The sequence below is a fragment of the Rhinopithecus bieti genome, unplaced genomic scaffold, assembly GCF_001698545.2.
Source record: "Rhinopithecus bieti isolate Rb0 unplaced genomic scaffold, ASM169854v2 scaffold_3527, whole genome shotgun sequence".
NCBI lineage: Eukaryota > Metazoa > Chordata > Mammalia > Primates > Cercopithecidae > Rhinopithecus > Rhinopithecus bieti.
Genome location: NW_016804488.1, coordinates 2,388,626 through 2,411,690, shown reverse-complemented (window position 1 = coordinate 2,411,690; position 23,065 = coordinate 2,388,626). Strand labels below are relative to the sequence as shown.

Sequence of the window (23,065 nt, the reverse complement as noted above, 5' to 3'; positions counted from 1 at the left end):
TCATCAGCTCCACCAGAACCCCACACAGACATATGGAGGGAGTGGCCAGGATAGAGTGATGGAGTGACATATGCGCCCAATAGCATGGACACCTGCTTTCCCAGGCTTGTTAGCTACTACCACCTCTGAATGTCTAACCTTTCTGGAACAGAGGCCAACACTGGGTCCCGATATAGCACTGTTCCCCAGGGACACCAATCATCCACTCAGTAGCAAATTAATGCCATCTGGCCCCTATCCACTGGTTCATCTTAACAGGGATGTGTATGTACTCATCGTGTGTGTGTACATACTATATCTGTGCGTGTGTGTGTGTGTGTATGTATGTGTGTATATATATATATATATATGTCTCACCACCACCCGGGGGCTAATAGGAGGGCTGATGCCCACGCATGGAATCCCGCACAAAAGAACATATGACCAGGACTTAGACCACTTCTCAGCACAGGAGGTGCAGAAATGGACCAGATACCACCAAACAGGGGGCAAGAGTGCTGCCTGCTTTCATGCCTGGAGAGTGGGTGAAGAGGCCAGCTCCTGCTGGGCCCATTCAAATCAGAGGTAGGTAATTGTTTACTTGGAGTAGGGTGCACATAGCCAGAAAGGTTTTCTGCTATTAGGTCATCCTTTTCCTGTGCGTTGGGTTTTCTTGGAGTGTTTATGGTTTGTGCCTGTTGGTGGGTCTGGGATTTATGGGAGGCAATAAGGAAACCATGGAACAGACTGGGGTGTCATTCCTCAAATCCTGAAGTCCTTGGGCAGCCACTGTCTTCTTTCCAACTTTCAGAGTATTTATTTATTTATTTATTTATTTATTTATTTATTTTGAGACGGAGTCTTGCTCTGTCGCCCGGGCTGGAGTGCAGCGGTGCGATCTTGGCTCACTGCAAGCTCTGCCTCCCGGGTTCACGCCATTCTTCTGGCTCAGCCTCCCAAGTAGCTGGGACTACAGGCGCCCACCACCATGCCCGGCTAATATTTTGTATTTTTAGTAGAGATGAGGTTTCACCATGTTAGCCAGGATGGTCTCGATCTCCTGACCTCATGATCTGCCCGCCTTGGCCTCCCAAAGTGCTGGGATTACAGGCGTGAGCCACCATGCCTGGCCTAACTTTTTATGGTTGTTTGTTGTATTATGTCAAGGGTTTTTACTAGTAAGAGGGAGAATCTGGGAGAAATAGGGCTAGTCTATCTTGACAGAGCCAGAAGTCTCCCATACTATAGTTTGATTATCTTCTTAACACTGCAGAGTCTCTATTGACAGCCCCTTTTCCATTCTATTGTGACTCCCTTTGACCGCGGCCTTTGAGTAGCTGGGACCACAGGTGTGTACCACCTCACCCATCTTGGAATTTTGTTTCTTAATTTGCAACATATGGAGACATTTTATTTATTAATAGTTTTTCTTGTTGAGTTATAGTTTAATTAAATTGTCAGAATTTATAATTCATGTGATGTCAATGTTTTATAATGAAACTTTCTTTATAGCTCAAAGTCATTGTTTATAAATTTTCCACATGCTTGTATTTTGTAACTTTTTCATGAAGAATTATGCACCTGTTTCCTAGGTCAGCTTTGTTAATTCTGTTGTTCAGGTATTTATGTATTTTATGAACATTTTGTCTCCTGTTCATTCCACTGCTACATATAAAAAATTACCCTATAAATTATGGTATGCCTCCTTGCCTTATCAAGATCTAGTACTTATTTGTGCTTTTACCATTTTATAACCTTATTATAATTATTACTATTTGAGACAGTCTCGCTGTGTCACCTAGGCTGGAGTGCAATGGCACGATAGCTCACTGCAACCTCTGCCTCCCGGGTTTAAGCGATTCTTCTGACCCAGCCTCCCGAGTAGCTGGGATTAAAGGCATCTGCCATCATGCCCAGCTAATTTTTGTATTTTTGTAGAGATGGGGTTTTACCATGTTGGCCAGGTTGGTCTTGAACTCCTGACCTCAGGTGATCCACCTGCCTCGGCCTCCCAAAGTGCTGGGATTACAGGCATGAGCCACTGTGCCCAGCCTATAACCTCATTCTTTAAAAATGCAGATTTTTAATGAAATGAAAGCTGAAAAAATTACCACCAGTAGAAATTCACCAAAAGAAATATTAAAGAGTATTCTTCAGGCAGAGGAAAAAGATTTACAATGAAAGGTGAAGGAAGAAATAAAAAACAAGAAAATGGCAAATGTGGGAATGTGGCTAAATGAATAATGAGTATTAGAAGAAGAAGAAGAATAACTTTTCAGATTTAAAACACACAGAATTAAGATACAGCAAAACAGTAGACATGGTGAGGGAATAGTTAATGCATTGTCTGTAAAAGTGATAAAAGCATCAATAAGTATTAGGTCTTAATAAGTCACAGCTGTATACTATATAGGGCACTAATTATGTGTATGAAATTCTAAGTTGGGAGTTCTTTTCATTCAGCATATTAAAGATGTTTAACTGCCTTTAGAATTCCTTTTCTTATGCAAAGATAAGACTATTAAACATGCATCAAACATTCACAATTGTCATAATTTTTTTTACATGGACTCTGTCTGTTTCCTCTGGCTGCTTTTATGATTGTCATTTTTACTTCCTTTCACTGTAGTGCTGCTACTTGGGAATTCTTTGTTTTATCGTCTGTCATCAACTTTAGAAGGCCATCAGCCATTTTCTTTCTAACTATTGTTTTTCTGTTCCATTCTATCCTTTTTCACCTTTTGGAACTTCAACTTAGTATCTGCTATATTCTTTACCTCTTATGCATTTTCTATTTGTACTTCTTTTCATTTGATCTGTCTTCAGATTCACTCTTTTCTCTTAAGTTGTTTCTAATCTGTTAAATCCAGTCAACTAAGTCTTTAATTTCAGTTATTACATTTTGCAGTTCAAAAAATCTGTTTTTGATTCTTTTCAACTTTGCTAGGTCAGTTTAGGTTTCTAATCCTCTGCTGAAATTTCCGATTTTGTCCTATAGCCTTTGAATATAGATTTATTTTATATCTAGGTCTGATTATTCCATCATTAGGAGACTGTGATTCTGAACTTCTTGTTGCTTCTGCTTCATTGTATTTGTGTAGCCTCAGATCAGCTGTGCACCTTGAATGCAGCCCCGTGGGGCCACAGACACATATGGGGAGGTCACCCGCCTTTGTATACCCAGACTCTAAAGTTTGCTCCATTTTTTCCATGAAATGTCAAAAAGTGCTATTCAGCTTCTCAGCATGCTATTCCAATAGGAAATATACTCAGGGAAAAATGCTCAGAATGCCAGACTAAACTCTAATTTGGACTTTTCCAGCTGTTGGTCTGGTAGGTTTTCCTAAGTATTTAGTTCTCCACTGGCTTCAGGAAGAACTCTTTTTTCTGCCCAGCTTTTCCAGTTGCCCTTGGCAGGAGGATTGTTCTAAATTGCCTAATCTTCCTGTTCTGGAATGGGAAGTTCTTAACCTTAAGAAAAAATAATTTTGGTTTTATTTATTTTTTAAAAGCCTTTCTCCAAGGCAGTGCAGAGGAGCCTCTAGAGTGTTTCCATTTAAAAAAAAAAAAAAAATCTGAAACTAAGATATTGCCGGGCACGGTGGCTCAAGCCTGTAATCCCAGCACTTTGGGAGGCCGAGACGGGCGGATCACGAGGTCAGGAGATCGAGACCATCCTGGCTAACACGGTGAAACCCCGTCTCTACTAAAAAATACAAAAAACTAGCTGGGTGAGGTGGCGGGCGCCTGTAGTCCCAGCTACTCGGGAGGCTGAGGCAGGAGAATGGCGTAAACCCGGGAGGCGGAGCTTGCAGTGAGCTGAGATCCGGCCACTGCACTCCAGCCCGGGTGACAGAGCGAGACTCCGTCTCAAAAAAAAAAAAAAAAAGAAAAGAAAAAAATTAAACTAAGATATTTACTTACTGTTAGTCCATATTTCTCGATTTGTGGTTTCATAATCATTACATTTGCTTTTAGAAATGACAAAGTAGAAATGTATTATCACAGTCAATTCCTTGGGATATTGTATTAATAGATGCTACTTCAGTGTACAGCAGTGTCCATCTTTCATTTAAATAAGAGAAATAAAAGTTATATATTTGAGTGAGCCTCAGGGATTATATTTTAAATAACTCAAAATATTTAAAGCATTTTAAATATTTTTAATGACATACATACATTTTATTTATCTTGCTTAATTTACTTTCAAACGCTAAAATATTTCAAAGGATTATCTTAAATGTGACTCTACCTGGAAGTGCAAAACCCAGTTTAATAAATACTTTATTTTATAAATCAGGTCAATACACACACCCATCCAACAGCACATACAAATTAGGCCTAATTATTTAAATTCAGCTCCACATAAAATTAAGGTATTACAAAACATTTTCTGGTAAATATATATATAAATGAGATAAAACTAAGATATAAATTATATGTTAAATTTAAACATGATGATAAAATATTTTTCAAATGAGCGCTAAATTATTTATTTATTAGAATCTTCAAAATGTTTTAATTTCAATAGTCTCATATTCCAATGTATTATGTTATAAACACTTTAAATAGATCTTGTGCTTTATAAATATTTATTCTAGGCTACGTGTTTTACAAATATTCACTCATTTAATCCTCTTAGTGGTTGATACCACTCTCGCCATGTTACTGATGAGCAATCTGAGTTACAGAGAGGTAGGTAACGTGTACCTGATAAATAACCGGTAAGTGGTAGAACTGGGATTAGAATCAGACCTCCAAAGGCCAAAGTCTTTACTGCCAAGTTACATTAAAGCAAATAAATTGCAAACGTTTATTGAGAATACTTATGATAGAAATGTTAAAAGGATGCTCTGGCCTTTGTTTCTAGAGACTAAGTTTCTATAGCTATGGAGTAAGGCCCAGGCCAGGGATGGGAACAACTCACCTATGCCTTTTAACTCCTATCATCTCTGCTGGAAACCAGACCCATCCTCCAGCCAGCATGTTCTCACCCTGGTTTCCTGAAAGCATCATGGGCATTCCCTTTTGATCAGTTTGCTCTCCTCTTTTCCCCTCACTTGAGTTCCCTTTGGTATCTTCAACACTAAGCACAGTGTTCTCCATCTGTCAGATATGCAGGAAAAGTGGTGACTGATGATTTATTAATGGTTACAGTTGTTATGTAAAATTGATGTTGTTTAATTAAATTTATGCAGGATATGAACACTTACTGGAAAACTTTCACCAAATAATTTATAAAAACATATCATTGTTCTCAGTCTATAGAAACTGTCTGAAATTCATAAATGTAATAAGCACAACATTTTAGTACATTTTCCCTATAACAGTCTATTAGAAATGAAGACTAAAAGCTATAATTTTACATTCATCGGGTACCTTGTAAAGCATCACTCAGACTTGGTAAATGATGTTATTTAAAATGACTTTTCTTAAAAATTTTCAAATACTGAGTTTATGGAATAAGTATTTAAAATTATTTTAAACATCAATTCAAATTATAAATAGTAAATAACACAATTAAATACATATGTGTATTATTCATGCTATATTTATAGCTATGTGCAAATAGTTGTGAACTTTACGTAGCCTTACTGACATAGACAAACGAGAATCGCAAACTCAGCCAAGCAGTCTCTCTGTTCCCCTACATCCTTCACTGCTTAGGTCCAACTTTCTGTGGACTTAAGTCTGACTTAAAAGGAATTTCTGGCCAACAATGCAGTGCTTCTTTTGTATTTTGTTTGTTTTGTTTTGTTTTAACCAGACTCTAGCTTATATTTATATCCACCTTTCCTATCCCAGCGAATTGAGAGAGTAACTGTTTTACCATTTGTATAGATGCATGCATGTATAGAAAGATGAGCTTCCAGCTGGAAAATTTACATCATTCTGAGGAATAAATTTAAAGGAAAATTATCTCATCCAAATACCACTTTTATTATTTTCCCTTTTTCCTTAAGAAAAGGATTCATTGTGTATTAAAATGTTTGAGTTTTTAAGTCATACTTCTTAATATTTTAAATGTTTCAGACAAATGTCTGTTTTGCTCTATATTACTCTGAATTTCAGCATTTCCATTTTGCTTCCATATCCAAATTAATGTCTCCTTTTACTTTCCCTCCTGGTTATTATATAACATGATTTGTCCTCTGAAGTGTAGGTATGCTGTTTATTGTACTAAAAAAACACCATTATGTTTATTTTAAAGACATTTACTTTCTTGGCTTCAATAGAGGGCACAATTTTGAATGTCACTTCAGTGTTATTTGTAACAGAAATATTTTAAAGTACTAATTGGCCATAATTAATCTACAACCTACAAAACATATATAGAACATAATGATTTTTGTATCAAGCTCCTTTATTGCACTGATGCCTATCTTAAAATGAAAATCTTTTTCTTGAGAGAAAACAGGGCGGGTGGGAGCAGTCGACAGACCTGGCCGCTGGTGGCTGAGCCCCCTGGGGATGGGTGGGACTACCTCTGTCCACCCACAACCTTCACCATTGCTGTTATTGTTTGGAATGGGGATAACCTTTGTTTTTGTTTTAAGAAATAGCATACACTTTGAAACTACAGATTTAACACTATGTAACATGGGTAGATTACTTTTATAATTAATCTATATTAAATTAAATTGAGGTTTGTGAGGACTTTTTATTTAATCCTCACAATAAACCAGAGTATATTGCAGAGTATAAGTAGCCCAAGCAAGCACTTAGGTTTTTATGTCATTGGACCATACAATAGTAACTTCATGATTTTATCACTAGCTACTATGTGTCAGAAAATGGCAAAACTCTGCTTAAAAGTATAAATCGTAATACTGATGTAAGTTAATGACTTTAATGCAAAAGTTCAAAATGGCATGTGATGCCATCGCTTTTTTTATTAGTTTAAGGATATCTGCTGGTATAGTTGACTCAGAGCTTCATGGGTCCAAAGACCATATATGACTATCACTCAGGCCTAAATTGCATTTGACACATAGAATGCAATGAATAAATCGATTCAGTCAGACTCACAGCCGCTCCCCAGGGAAGAATATTTGGAAGCAGGTAGAGCTATCCATTCCAGTCCTGACTATGCCCCATGTAGGATAACTTTGGAACCCAACAGATTTGGCCTCAGTACCATCACGGATTTTTTTTTTTTTTTTTTTTTTTTGAGACAGAGTCTCACTCTGTCACCCAGGCTGGAGAGCAGCTGAGGCAATCTTGGCTCATGCAACGCATCTCCTGGGTTTAAGGGATTCTCCTGCCTCAGCCTCCCAATGTGCCACCATGCCCAGCTATTTTTTTTTCTTTTTTGTATTTTTAGTAGAGATGGGGTTTCACATGTTGGTCAGGCTGGCCTCAAAATCCATCTGCCTCAGCCTCCCAAAGTGCTGGGATTACAGGTGTGAGCCACTGCACCCAGCTCATCACCGAAATTTGGATAAGTTACCCACCATATGTTGACTTCCTCATCAATACAGCAGAGTTGATAAAAAGAATAAATCAGATAAAAGAATTTGAAATTTGAAATTGTAGTGTTTGCCATATAATCATCACCTAATAAATGGCAGTTTACTTCTCTTGGCTCCAGAAAAACTGGGTCACAATATTTGGTTATATTTTGTAAATTTCAATGTGAGAATCATACCTGAACAACCTGATGCTTCAATACTATTTTTAAAAAGAGATCTAGAATTAGGAATCAACATATAGCATAAGCATTTAGACTAGGGAGGTCACAACATTTTTGTGAGGAGCTACTATTTACTTTGACAAGTATCAAGATTGATATTCTAGAATTAAAGGTCAGTGTTGCTATTTATTATCTTCTTTATAGGCAGTGGGGTAAAAGACCATTTTGGAAATTTCTGTCTAATTTCTAGAGGTCCCTGACCTAAAGACAAATGATAAGACTTCAAATCATGGGCTCTGGTATAAAGCAGATTTGGATTCTTAACTCAGCCTCTCATTCACCAGACTGAATCTTAAGGCAATTTTTAAATTTTCCTGAGCCTATATTCACTTTTCTGAAACAAAGGAGATAGCATTACCCACAATTTGGGAGAATTGTGAGGTTAAATGTGATAATAAGTGAAGGAAACCTAGCATAACTTTTGGCTGATGATATACATTCACTGATTGCTTGAGAATGGCTTTTTAAAACTAAAACTACTTGGTAATATAAAGAACATTAATAGTTTCATAGGTTTATATTACTTACTGGATACTTCTCACTTTTTTCCATTATTATTATAAGAATTATATGCTTAGGAAAAGAATAAACCCTGAATTCTAATAGAAATAAAAATAGAATTGTATTTATTTGACAAGGTAAATATAAAAATAAAGGAAATGGAAAAATGAAATCTTTCCATAAAATGTGTTTGGAAACAGTTATTTTTAAAACATAGATTACAGAAATTCAAATAATAGAAAATATTAATCATTAAGTAAAATAATGATATTAAATATTAATCATATAAATGCACTTTAATGTATGTGTTGGTCTTAATATAATTAGATACTAAATAAAATTGAGAAATATTTCTACTTATTGAAAATTGAATTAAAATCTAAAGTCACAATATTTGCAATTGTGTTTAGTCATTAGGCTGTATTCATAATATACTAAATTGACTTTAGGTACATACTTTGATTGCTTTTGATAATTCCATGCCTATATAATAGGTCAGCCAGGGGCTTTATGCACTTTTCTACCTTTGAAGGAAAGACTTAAACAGTATGCATGTCTTAAATCATAAACTGCTCATGGGCCAAGCACTGAGAGCACATTTTCATGTAAGTTTCCTAATTCTATTGAAACTTTGGCTGAATACTTTTCAGGGTGATTGTCAATGTCACTTAATATTCAATGGGATTTATTCATTTAAAAATTAGGCATTGGAGTTAGCTTCTAAATTTTTGTGTTAAGGCTAGAATAGCAGGTGCTTTGCAAAATTTAAAGTGAAATTTGACACTAGTAAAATTTCGACAACCATCATTTTTAAATAGTTATCACTCAGGTTATGGAAGCTACTATATTTCTGTACAAATGACTCAGCTCGTTATTTTATCAGTTCACTAGATACCTACTGAGGTGTTTAATTACGTTATGTAGAAAGATTAAAACACGCAGAAATACTCAATACCACAAATGAAAGTCTAAGAAAAGTGTTTTCCAAAAATTAGAAATAAGAAAGTAAATAAGTATCAAAACTGTAAACTTGACCTCCTTTTTCATAAAGGGCCAGTGTCTCTTCAATACAATAAACTTTCTTCAGCATCAAAAATTTCGCACTAAAAGCAATTTTTTTCTGACTTGCACCAGAAATAGCCAATAGCTGTTAGAGTTCATCCTAAAACTACCATGGGGGTATTTGGGGTATTTGGTGTGTCTCTGGGTTCTGTGACTTAGATATTTGATACTTGCAAGTTGACAGAGAAATCAAAAGACAACTTGGTTGGCAAACAGTAATGGGAGCTTTTAGTTGCTCTTTAATATATACATTGTCCTTAAACAAGAATAGCAAATAACTCTGAACTAATAGATTGAATACAATTCAGCAAGCCTTTAACATATAGATATTGGGTGATGTTTTGGGGATTGAATGTCTCACAGCCCAAACTAAAGGGATTTGTAAATAATAGAAGAAGCAGGCATAAAATTAACTATTATGCAAACTATGGTATGATTTCTAAATGATATATTAAAATAAGAAACCAAATTAGTACTATTACTGGGACACAGAGTGACAATTCTTCCGATAAGAACTACAGAAGTCTTCCTACCAGCAATGGGACTTGAACTGGACATTGAAAATGGCTAATATTTCAACGTGCTGCAGAGGACACTCAGGGCAGGATCTGAGATAGTAGAGACCATGTTTAGAGTGGTACCCAGGGCCCAGAAGTCTCACCAGCCACAGGGGCCTGGGTCATGGTGTAGTCCATGATCTAATTGTGAAGACACCAGTCTTCCATGTTGAGGAGTTTGGATGTTATTTGGTGTGTGATTGTGATCCTCAAAATAAATAATTCAGTTGAAAACTAGATCTACATTTAGAAAACTAAAATAATAGACCGAAGCGGTTGGTGTGGAGTGAGGATATGATATAAGTAGGTTATTTAAACTGTGCTATGGAGCAATGAGAACCTGATCTTTGGAAGTTGCAGCTGGATTGTGAAAATATGTGCTGTAAAATGCACTTATTCCTGAATAAGTAAATTGTTCTCTCTTAATCTAATTCTTCAGAATAGTTACTGACTGTATCAACCATCAGATGCTAATAGTGAGGGAAAAAATATAGTAGGTAAGTAGGTTCAGTAAGAAAGTTACAAATTATATTGGCCAAAGAAGCATGTATGTTTTTACCAATGGTGCTTATTTGTACATCTGATACTCTTATTTTCTTATTATATTATGTTGGGGAAAATGTGATATTAAAAGAATAATGAAAAGTAGGATTGATCTCTTGCCCATTGAAGCAAATTTAGCAAATTGTTAATATTTTTAAAATCATAGTTTATGTCCATAATTTTGTTTTCTACATGTTTAAATAGTCCACATTTAAAATAATGGATTTAGTTTCCAACAATGCTTGTTTGAAATAGTAAATTTCAGATAATGTACACATTTAAAACCCATTTCACTGCTTAAAATAAAACAAAACTTAAACATCTGAATTTTCTGATTTTTTAGGACTTTTAACCTTATATAAATGCAACATTTATGTTGGAGAAGTAGGGAGGAGAGTTTATTAAACATATTATTGATGTTACAAACTTAAAACTGTATGAGGACTCTTCTCAGCATGTTTTACTGCACAAAGCAGATGATGAAATTCTAAGTATCAAAAGATTAGAAGTATTATAATCAAACCTAAATTAGTTTCAAGGCTTACAGACCCCTTGATGTCAAGGATACTGTGCCTTTCCATGTGTACTAGCAGCAACATGGTAGCAGGACTTGCCCAGACTGGAGTGCATCTAATACTTGTTGCATGCAGGGATGAAATACAAGTTTTGAAATGACTTTTCTCAAGACTTCTGGGACATGTCAATAAAAGTATTGTTAATCTACCCAACAAGTAAATATCATATCACTGAAAGAATGAATTTAACTTGAAAACCTCTAAGACATCAGATAATTTCCAGAACCACTCTATTGCTTACATAAGTAGCTTTATACTTTCAGATCTAAATATAGGTTGAAAATTTGAAATAAATTCATTAATACATTTGTAAGCATGGTTTAGTTTATTAAGTTGAACAAATCGTTTAACAATTATTAGGTACTTATAGAGCAGGCCTATTTGAATTTTAATGATTATGGCTTTTCCAGAACTTCTATACTTGAATTCTGAGGCCCCCTTTTCTGTGCTATCTCCAAACACTATTATTTTGAAATTGAGTGACTTATACTTTCCTTTTTTATTGGGCAGTTATTGAAGTTATGATGTTTACTGAATAGAACAGTTTGTTGTTGATCATCTCAGCAAAGAGTTCTCTGACAACAAAGGGGAGGAAAATAGAATGAGATAGCTATATATTTGTGAAAGTCTAACTGCAAGAAGAAGTTGATCTTGGACAAAAATGCAAATAATGCCATTATTATTCATGAGTATGTACACTGTCATAAATTCAAGTTCTTCCGTGGGTTGGTTTATGTATTATTTCTATGAGGAGAGAGGAATGAGGGGGTTGAAATCATAGATGGGGAGGGGAGTTACTTTGGTGTAATAACAACCACTGAGTTTTAGTGCTTAGGAGTGTGTGCCTGTGACCCTGCAGGTCAAACTAAGTTTAGAGCAAGTGAGTCAGTTAATTTCCCAAGATGATATTGGGTTCATTCTCTATATGCAACAAAATACTAGGTTTTCTGAAATTATCTCAGCATTGAAAACACCACTGCAATTATTTCAGAGCTCATCATCCATTCTGGCAGGAATTATTATTAAGGGAAACAGGAAGACTTTGAGCTGCATGGATTGAGTCTCTAATTGCATCATGCCTGATGGAGAGAGAAGAGGTTACTAATGGCCCACCTACCCATGGGGGCTAGGGCCATTTATTAGCAAAACGACAACTTTAAATAACTGTGTCTCAAACAATCCATCCTTGAATAAAGGAGGGATGGCCAATGTCTACCACTCTTGAATACAAAGGTTAAATTTTGGAAAGCTGATTACACCTGAGAGCAATTAGCTAATAATTCCCCTGAGTATTTTCATGAAATCTATGTACTGGTAGTCCCTTTGGCTCAAGGTGTTCTTTATGAACAAGATAAAAATTAAATGACTATATGTAATGTTTTGATGACTCAATCAGTGGCATCTTTATATTTGCTAAAGTCCACAATAGTTTAATTTTCAATTATGATAGTATCCATTTTGAATATGATAGTATTCAATTATGATAATATCCATTTTTCTTGAATATTATTCAGTCTTTAATGATTGAATTATTTTTTATATAATGATTTTTTCATGTTCTCCATCTTTGCATTAGGAAGGCTTTCTAATCTCCATTTGCTGGTCTCTAGTTTGGCTTCTAACACAATACATTATAATTTCATGTACTTCTTATGCCAGAGACCAAAAGTCCAAGAAGGCAAGAAATCAAGCCTTATTCCCTTGTTGTCATCACAAATGCTTTGTACTTAATAGGTTCTTAATGCAAAATTTTAGAATAAAATATGAAAATATCTTTAGAGGCTTCAAATAATGATTATATATATTTTAATCCTTTAAAGACATAAATAGTGATTATAGTTTTGCTTTTTTTATCCTACACCTATTAAGGCTCCAATTACCTCTTTCATCAACACACTGCATGCTGATATGATTGATAAAGGTAGAACTATTTTCTATTATGCATTGATTAGATTAGCAGGACTTTGCAGTGGCTTTTCATGTTCTCTGTTCAAACGAAGAGAAAAGAAGTTGGTTTGGAATTATAACTATAGGAAAGTTATGGAGTACACTTGGTCTTCAGCTTTGTTTTAACAGAATAACTGCTTTCTCACTCTGCTAGTAAAGGGTGGCTGATTCAAGGTTATCAGTCAAGATTTTACTGTGTAGTTTATGGAGAATAGATGACTCAGTCTGATGACGAATATGATTCCACTGAATTGAGAGCTGAGATATATGTATAACACATTTAGATTTCAGGTATATGAACTTGCTTAGGAGTTTGATTTTCCTTAACTCTCTTAGGAGAATTGAAGGACTCCTCCCCTATTTTGTTGTCTGCTTCAGCTTGATGGAACAGTAATGGAAATTTTCCAGCCTACTTTATTCCTCAGTTTAGGGAATGAATTAAAGTTACGCTTAGAAGAGAAAAATAATGTAAATAAGAACGAAATATATGTATGTGCTTACCTATGGTCTACAATACAGGAGGTTAGGGGAAAGAACTGAGAAAGTGTGAGTTAGTGATCTTTACACCTGCATTTCACAAGTGACTGAGAATGAAGGAGACAAAAGCAGCATATTATTATAAGAAGGAAATATATTTATGTGAAGTAGGCATCAACATTAGAGATATGTCTGTAATTAAATAGAATTTAAACAGGGTTTCAGTGGAAATTGGTCCTAATATCTTATGATCCATTCATGGGTGACTCTGCCCTGTGAAAATGTGCAGGGGGAACATTCCTGGATGATGGAATCAGAACTGAAAAAGATATGCAGGTACACAGTGAGGACGGTTGACAACACAGCAATTTTAATCTGCATCTATAGAAAACACTTATATAAGCTCTCTAATGGAGGGATTATAGAAATACATTTAATATATAATAGTGTACTTTTGTGTACTTACTGTGAAAATAGCACATTTATTTAGAGAGGGATTTTATGCCCAAAGTTCTTGTTGATGTTTTGAAATATATCCATTTCCTTCTGTTGTAGTAACTGTTATCAAGAAAAGGAAAAGTACCAACACTTTTCCATTATTCCTCATCATAAGTCTTCTCCTTTGACTGATATTTCCCAGAGTCATCTAGAATGTTCACATCAGTAAAATGTTCTAGAAAAAGTCAAGAGTTTGTGTTCTGGGAAGCGTCTACATTTGCCTGCATTCATGTCTTGTGCACATGGCCTGCCGCTCGATTCTCCATGTGCCTTCCTCATAAGTACAGTGGCATATGGTGCACTCGTCAGTCTTCACTTCTCTGCCAGCAGGGATCACCGCGGTTTCTGCAAAGCAGTTTGGACCTGAAATGCAGAAAAAATGTTTTATGCTATATGTGTGCATAAACATATAATGTACTTAGGTATTAAGCATTACAGTATGTGTGTGTGTGTGTGTATGTGTATATATGTATATATTTGTTTGTGAGACAGAGTCTTGCTCTGTCACCTAGGCTGGAGTGCAATGGCACGATCTCGGCTCACTGCAACTTCCGCCTCCCAGATTCAGGCAATTCTCCTGCCTCAGCCTTTCAAGTAGCTAGGATTACAGGGGCATGCTACCATACCCAGCTAATTTTTGTATTTTTTGTAGAAATGGGGTTTAACAATGTTGGCCAGGCTGATCTTGAACTCCTGACCTCAGGTGATCCACCCACCTCGGCTTCCCAAAGTTCTGGGATTACAGGCATGAGCCACTGCACCCAGCCAATGGCACACATTTTATTCAGTTTTTTTTTATGAAGGACAGTGGCAAAGTTATAGTTTCAGTAATATGAAGTACTCTACTTTTGTTCTGAAATGAAACCAATGTCATTTAATTTTTTTTTCTTTTTCTTTTCTTTTTTTTTTTTTGAGATAGTCTTGCTCTGTCGCCAGACTGGAGTGCAGTGGCGCGATCTCGGCTCACTGCAACCTCCACCTCCCAGGTTCAAGCGATTCTCCTGCCGCAGGCTCCAGAGTAGCTGGGACTACAGGGGCATGCCACCATGCCCAGCTAATTTTCGTATTTTTAGTAGAGATTGGGTTTCACCATGTTGGCCAGGATGATCTCGATCTCTTGACCTCATGATCTGCCCGCCTTGGCCTCCCAAAGTGCTGGGATTACAGGTGTAAGCCACTGCGTCCAGCCCATTTAAAACTTTTCTAAGAGACAACACTGTGACTTTCATTAACTATTCCATTTGGGGGCTAAAATCTGCAACCATTTGATTTAATTAATTCTAAATAATCACAGAAAAAGCATAACTAAGACCTTCAAAGAACCAGTCTTCTTCAGGACACTTTCGGCAGAGATATCCTAAAACAAGCAAACTGCTTGAAGTGAAATAAATTCAGTGTACCTTCCAGGCCTCCCAGGGCAGCTTTTCAAACTTTCCCATACATTGCAATGGCCTGGAGGGCTGTTGAAAACACTGTTTGCAGAGTTTGTGGCTCACTAGGTTTCGGTTGGGGCCTGAGAATTTGCTTTGATAAGTTATCAGGTGATGTGGATGCTGCTTGTTTGGGGATACACTTTGAGAAGCACGATCTCAGTGTGCTGCAGGAGTGTATCTTTCACAATCTTCCATGAGAATTGAGGATCTCTGTAATTCTCAATCAATTCTATATCAGTTATAATATATCAGCCAACAAATGTGTCATATCTGCACTTTATGTTAAGATCAAGGACATGGAGAGATGCCTATCAGAAAGAGTTCCAATGTTAGTTAAAACACATTATTTTTTAAAGATTAATGGCTTTCTATTATGGTTTATACCTATAGACCTCATTCAACTATGAGCAACTGCTCTACCTCTATACCTCCCTCCAAAATTCAAACACTGGTAATTACTGCATCCTGGCCCTCAACTTCTATCTTCAACAGTTTGCAAAATTCTCCTTCTCCTCCCTTCTTTGCTTCTAATATCTTTGATAATATGCTCACAACTAAAATGTGTTCAATTATAATGTGTGAAGTCATCAAAGAGATGAAAAAGGTCCATCTGCAAAATTTAAAAAAATGAATTAATCCAGCAAACTCCAGAATAACAGCCAGCCTTTGAACAATTCTAAGTACAATAGCTCATGTTCTATGGTGGTGGTTTTCGAGTTCGCCCAGGAGGTGGAGGGCCCGCGCCTCTGGATGCCCAGCTCTGCACATGGCTCACTGCTTGCAATGCGCCCCCTTCTTCCTCCCTGAACTCTTGTTTTCTTTTTTGTTTGTTTTGTGTTTGAGACAGGGTCTTGCTCTGTCACCCAGGCTGGAATGCAGTGGCATGATTACGGCTCACTGTAGCTGCTTCAACCTCCTGGGCCCAAGGGACCCTCCCACCTTAGCCTCCCGAGTAGCTCCAATCAGAGGAGCACACCACCACACCTGACTAACTTTAAAAAAGTTTTTTTTTTGGAGATATGAGATCTTTCTGTTGCCCAGGCTGGTCTCAAACTCCTGGGCTCAAGAGATCCTTCCGCCTTGGCCTCCCATAGTGCTGGGATTACAGGAATGAGTTGCCACATCCAGGCCTGAACTTTCTTTTCTTCTTGTCCCCTGCTCAGACACTGTCCTAAGATTCTGCCCTTGAACTCTTCTCTTTCAGAGAACCCAACAATCATTCATCTGCCAATGACTCCCAAATTATAGTTCCAATTGTACTTTCTTGCTTGAGTTCCAGTCCCGTGTTTCCAGGGGGCCAGTATTTGCATTACCTGAAAACACCAGATTTATGATGTCTGAGCCCAGTGTCACATATCCATTAGCTTTGGTGAATTGTAAGACTTTAAATTCAAGACCCCTCCCCACCCGGTGGCCCCAGAAGGATATTCTAGTCCTCTCTGCACTCCACCACACCCCACACAACTGGCCTCCACACTTCGCTGCCTCCCTTGCTCTGCAATGCGTTTTCCTTAGTCCATAAGGCCAACAGTGCCACAGTGACCATTCGGATGGTGCCTAGGTTGTAAAAGTTTCCCTAATTAGTCACATTTGGCTCGAGCTCTCTTTGGCATGCCTTCTTTTCTGTATCATCTTTTTTTGCAGAGGTAAATTTGAAAATACAATCTGCTTTTATTTCACCCTAATATCTGTCAGTGTGCTTTGCACAGAGAAACCACACCATAATTGCCCAGGCCTGTATTCTTAAATACAGATACTGACAGGTCTCATCTCCAGACAAATCTGGATTAAAAATCTGCTACTTAATAGTTATGTGATCTTGGACTGATTAAATTAATTATCGTGTGCCTTAATGGGAATAATAAGACCTCATAAGGCCTCATGAGGGCTAAACTGGATAATTATATTTCACCTATCCTGTTGTTCTGCAAATGCTAGCAAAAGTCTTTACCTGAATAAATCTTTCTATGTCAGGGCAATAGTCACTTGTAATGAGCTTTTATCATTCTAAAGTTAACTCTTCATTTTGCATTTTACTGTAGAATATAAAATCTTTATTTTCAGTCTTTTGCAACACACTGAAGTCTTTATTCTTTTGATGTTCAAATTGTCCAAAATTTGGCTAATGGGAGATCTGGACATCAAGCTAACTCGCATGTCTTTTTGACACACTCCTTTAATCATTAAAAGCTTCTTTCATTTCTAAACTAAGAAGATATCTTCGGCCGGGCGCGGTGGCTCAAGCCTGTAATCCCAGCACTTTGGGAGGCCGAGACCGGCGGATCACGAGGTCAGGAGATCGAGACCATCCTGGCTAACATGGTGAAACCCCGTCTCTACTAAAAAATACGAAAACTAGCCGGGCGACGTGGCGGGCGCCTATAGTTCCAGCTACTCGGGAGGCTGAGGCAGGAGAATGGCGTGAACCCGGGAGGCGGAGCTTGCAGTGAGCTGAGATCCAGCCACTGCACTCCAGCCTGGGCGGCAGAGCGAGACTCTGTCTCAAAAAAAAAAAAAAAAAAAAAGAAGATATCTTCAGCTCATCTTGCCCATATCTGTAATTAACCTTCTCTCTTCCTTTTGGTGGAGAATATATTTAGAACAAAGACCTGGTTATCACATGTAGTATACTGGGGTGGCACTTCTAGGCCTTCTTGGGGGGCACAGATAGGAACACATAAAAACACATACACGTACATTTTTAAAAATTATAAATTCATAATATTATAATTCAAAATTTTCCTCTTAGATTTGTGTATGTGTAGCTTTTCTCATACAATGAAACACTTTAAATTTAATATATTTACTTATTTTGCTTATCCTATTGTATTTAGATTTTAATTATATATCTCATTTTACACTAAGTCTTGTAAATCAAAAATAAAATTCTAAGTCCCTCACCAATTGAATGGACCCCTCCTTGTGGACAAGGGCATTCCAAAGTTAGCCTGAAAACCTATCTCAGATCATGATGAGATTTAGGCATTGGACATGCCTCATTATAACCTCCTCCTTTTGGAATTCAGGCACAGCTGACCAGCTTTACCATTAAAACAGAGATCTTAAAACTGACAAAACAGACTTTTTGTAGCAATAAGACACCAAATTCCAGCTTGACTCTAGTAGTGGCATCACATGACAGACAGTGGTCCCTGAAAGAAATAGATGTATTTTATTCCAAAATATATTTCTTTGACATATTTTGAAATGGCCCTGAGAGGCTGTCTTTTGTGGGGAAAATCTGCATTCCGTAGAGAATCCCCTTCCCTTTCCAGGTCTATTCCCTCATCCAGGAAAGAATTAATGAAGAGTCTGGCACCTTTATAGGTCTGATAAGAGCACTGAAGCCTGCTACTGGAGGCTTCACCTGCATGACAAAACTATGGTTTCCACAACCACTAATCTTAACCCAGACATTCCTTTCTATTGATTCCAGGTCTTTATATAATAGCTCTTTCAAGCAATTGTCAATCAGAACATCTTTGAATACACGTATGACTAGGAAGTGGCCCCCATCTCCACCCTCAGTTTTGAGTAGTCCCGACTTTCAGGACCAAACCAATATATACATTACATGTATTGATTGATGTCTTATGTCTCCCTAAAATGTATAAAGCCAAGCTGTGTCCCAATCACCTTGGGCACACATTCTTAGACTCTCCTGGGACTGTGTCATGGAACGTGGTCACTCATATTTGACTCAGAATAAATCTCTTTAAATATTTTACAGAGTTTGACTCTTTTTGTTGACAGACTCTTGTTTATTAAAATCCTTAATATATTCTATTTTTATCCTACTATTATGTAATTTAAAAATTACAATGCAAATGTCATTCCTATTAATATATATTTTGCACTTCTTATAGTCAACATATTTTGCTCAAAAGTCACTTATCTCTTCTCTGTGTGGTTGTATTATCACGGGCATACAGAATTAGGTCCATCTGTTCCCATTTATCCTCTCCACTTCCTCTGTTACCTCCCACCTCCAGCCATTATGTCAATCATTTTCAGTGATTTCTATTTTATCCTTCTAGTGTAACTTTTTTAAAGAAGAAGCAAATTGGCCGGGCGTGGTGGCTCAAGCCTGTAATCCCAGCACTTTGGGAGGCCGAGATGAGCGGATCACGAGGTCAGGAGATCCAGACCATCCTGGCTAACGCGGTGAAACACCGTCTCTACTAAAAAATACAAAAAACTAGCTGGGCGAGGTGGTGGGCGCCTGTAGTTCCAGCTACTCCGGAGGCTGAGGCAGGAGAATGGCATAAACCCGAGAGGCAGAGCTTGCAGTGAGCTGAGATCCGGCCACTGCACTCCAGCCTGGGCGACAGAGCGAGACTCCGTCTCAAAAGAAAAAAAAAAAGAATAAGCAAATTATTTCCTCATTTTTCTTTCACAAAAGGTAACATACTTCTTAACGCTATGTACTTTGCTTTTTTTCACCTAAAAGCATGTCCCAGCTTATCACTCCACATCCATACACAGACTCAGCACTTGTTCTTTATGGCTCCATTGTGTGCCTTCACCATTGTTTATTCAACATGGACTCTATTGATGGGTCACTTGAAACTGGTCCCCCTGCATTTAGGAAACATATAAATGCTTAGCACTTTTTTTAATCATATGCTTCAGGCAAGAAAGAGATACAAAAATTATTGCAATTTATTACTAAAGCCTATATTCATGTGGAAAACAAAAGCCAACGAAAACATCAAGTGTTAAAATGACTTAAAACACACAATCCTAGAGGCAGAAAGCAACAATTTACAAGCTGTTTCACATAAGAAAGTTGGTTTTATACACTTTCAAATATAGTTATATAGAGATTTATCTCTTTATCGTTGCTAAATGACTAATGAGAAGAAACATTGATTCTGGGTTTCCCTTGCTTGAGTCACAACGTCCAGACTAAACTTGGGGTGAAGGCGACACAAGCATCTGGACTTCAGATGTTTGTCCCCCATGGCTGTGATTAAAAAAAAATTTCTTCTTGATAAGAATTTTATGATAGTATGATTTATTAAATTTTTTGACAGTTAATATTTACTATATTCTTTAGTTCTTTGTTCTTTTTTGAATTTTTGTCCTTGTTATTATTTTAACTAGTTACTCTGTTACTGGAAAGGGGTCCTGATCCACACCCCAGTGAAGGTTTTGGATCTCATGCAAGAAGGAATTTGGGGCGAGTCCATAGAGTAAAGTGAAAGCAAGTTTATTAAGAAAGTGAAGGAATAAAGTGACAGGCCTCTAAGACAAAGCTAAGCCATCATATCCCCCGTGATGTGCACGTACACATCCATATGGCAAGTTCCTGCCTTAACTGATGACATTCCACCACAAAAGAAGTGAAAATGGTCTGTTCCTGCCCTAACTGATGACATTACCTCGTGAAATTCTTTTTTCTGGCTCAAAAGCTCCCCCACTGAGCACCTTGTGACCCCCACCCCTGCCAGCCAGAGAACAACCCCTTTGACTGTAATTTTCCTTTACCTACCCAAATCCTATAAAACAGCCCCACCCCTATCTCCCTTCACTGACTCTGTTTTCGGACTCAGCCTGCCTGCACCCAGGTGAAATAAATAGCCTTGTTGCTCACACAAAGCCTGTTTGGTGGTCTCTTCACACAGATGCCAGTGACATAAGAATGGCTACACCACTTAGACAAAGCAGCCCCAAGGGCTGCTGGCTGCCCATTTTTATGGTTTTTCTTGATTATGTGCTAAACAAGGGGTCAATTATTTATGAGTTTTCTGGGAAAGGGGCGCGCAATTCCCAGAACTGAGGGTTCCTCCCCGTTTTAGACCATATAAGGTAACTTCCTGATGTTGACATGGCATTTGTAAACTGTCATGGTGCTGGTGGGAGTGTAGCAGTGAGGATGACTAGAGGTCACTCTCATGGCCATCTTGGTTTTGGTGGGTTTTAGCGGGCTTCTTAACTGCAGCCTGCTTTATCAGCAAGGTCTTTATGACCTGTTTCTTGCGCTGACCTGTTTCTCTTGCCGACGTCCCATCTCATCGTGACTTAGAATACCTTAAGCATCTGGGAATGCAGCCCAGTAGGTCTCAGCCTCATTTTACCCAGCCCCTATTCAAGATGGAGTGGCTCTGGTTCAAACACCTCTGACATCTCCATTAGACAGTAATTCTCTCATTGTAGAGTTTTCTATTGTATTGTAGTCTACAAAAACACAAAGTACAATGCACACAAACAAATAAAACCCTTTTTTAAATGACAGAAATTAAGGTTTACCTCAAATTAAAATATATTATCAATGAAATTAATTCTAAGAGGGAATGTAAACTTTAGGACATGCTATGTTTCGAATGTAAAAAACGAATATTTACCAAAATTTGCTTCCTTTTTGTTTATTTAGTCCCTGATGACTTTGAAGAACTATTGTCCTGGTTCTTTCACAGCGTGAGTAAAAGCAGTGGCACTGCTGTAGCAGTGGCTGCTGTGGTGGAGATGGCTGAGTGATGAATGGTCTCTTTCCATAGCTATCATTTACTCTCATGATAAGTACTATCTTTTACACCCCTTTTTCTAATACATCATAGGACTGCCCATGTTGAATACGCTGCTTCTGTCTTAACACAGTACAATTGAGGTGATGGAAGGTCAATTTGTGTTTCAAATAAGTTGTGTAATTGTGGACCCTTAAAAATTCCTAAAATAAGCTTTCTTCATCTAAAGTGATTTTTAGCTTAAGGAGGGGATTATTCAGATAACAATTAGAATTAATATATGCCAGCCTGGCACGATGGCTCACCCCTGTAATCCCAGCACTTTGAGAGGCTGAGGCGGGTGGATCACGAGGAGTTCAAGACCAGCTTGGCCAAGATGGTGAAATCCCATCTCTACTAAAAATACAAAAATTAGCCAAGTGTGGTGGCAGGTGCCTATAATCCAAGCTACTTGGGAGGCTGAGGCAGGAGAATCGCTTGATCCCAGGGAGCGGAGGTTGCAGTGAGCTGAGATCGTGCCACTGCACTCCAACCTGGGTGATGGAGTGAGACTCCGTCTCAAAAAAAAAAAAAAAAATTAATGTATGCTATGTTGCTATTTTTTCCTGCTTCGAATATTTAGTTATGACGTAAAGTTACTGCTCTTGTAGTAGGTAAATTCTTTTTGAATCAAAACCACATAAAAGTGGTAAGTTATGAAAATTTAACCAAAGTGTAAATTTGGATTTTTACAACAGATTTTAATTGCTGAAATTTTTAAAGCCTTTGTCCTATAAGCAGCATTCCTAATAATCAAGTTGTGAGATTCTTTCAACCAAGTCCTTCTGAACATGTATACCTACATGCATGTGCATTTATTTTCTTTATAAAAACATACTACTTTTTAAAAATTTGTTTTATTTTGAAATCAAACCTGGAAGTTGCGAAGGGAGTAGGAGGTCCTACGCACCCTTCACTCAGTTTTCCCAAAGTTACAGCTTACATGATTATGGAATGATATAGCAGTGAAGAATAAATCACTTAGGCAGATAGGGTATGGGAGTCCTCGGTAAAGCTTTTCTTTTTAATGAAAAGCAACCTCAAATAATTTTCTAAGGAAGAGCAGCCTGTAAAGTCAAGCTACAGACATAGATAAACAAGCTGGGAGCTTGTAAGAGTGAATACCAGCAGGAACTATGGACTAGACATGTTCAAGATGGCGGCTCCATCTTCCCTACTCTGCCAGCCACGTGTATGGTAAGGAGCAGACAAGATGGCAACCGCCAAGGGGAGAGTTCATTTACAAAATAAGATGGGGGGGGGGGCAACCAGCCTTCCCCCATGCTATGTAAAC

At 37.6% G+C, this 23,065-nt stretch overlaps 1 protein-coding gene across 4 annotated transcripts in view; it reads right to left on the bottom strand.

The window, feature by feature from the left end:
* VWC2 (von Willebrand factor C domain containing 2) overlaps positions 1-23,065 on the bottom strand; it is a 228,946-nt gene that overhangs the window by 64,459 nt on the left and 141,422 nt on the right. For 2 of the 4 annotated variants that reach the window (XR_001884783.1, XR_001884781.1), the window contains exons 5-6: positions 13,801-14,195; positions 4,464-5,085 (exon numbers count right to left, since the gene is read on the bottom strand). Coding sequence is in view for 1 of the 4 variants with exons in the window: in XM_017868570.1 (XP_017724059.1) it covers positions 14,044-14,195 (152 nt within the window). In the remaining 3 variants the exon portion in view is untranslated. Of the gene's footprint in view, positions 1-4,463; positions 5,086-8,488; positions 14,196-23,065 lie in introns of those variants that run through there. The other 2 variants (XR_001884782.1, XM_017868570.1) reach the window with 2 other exon arrangements.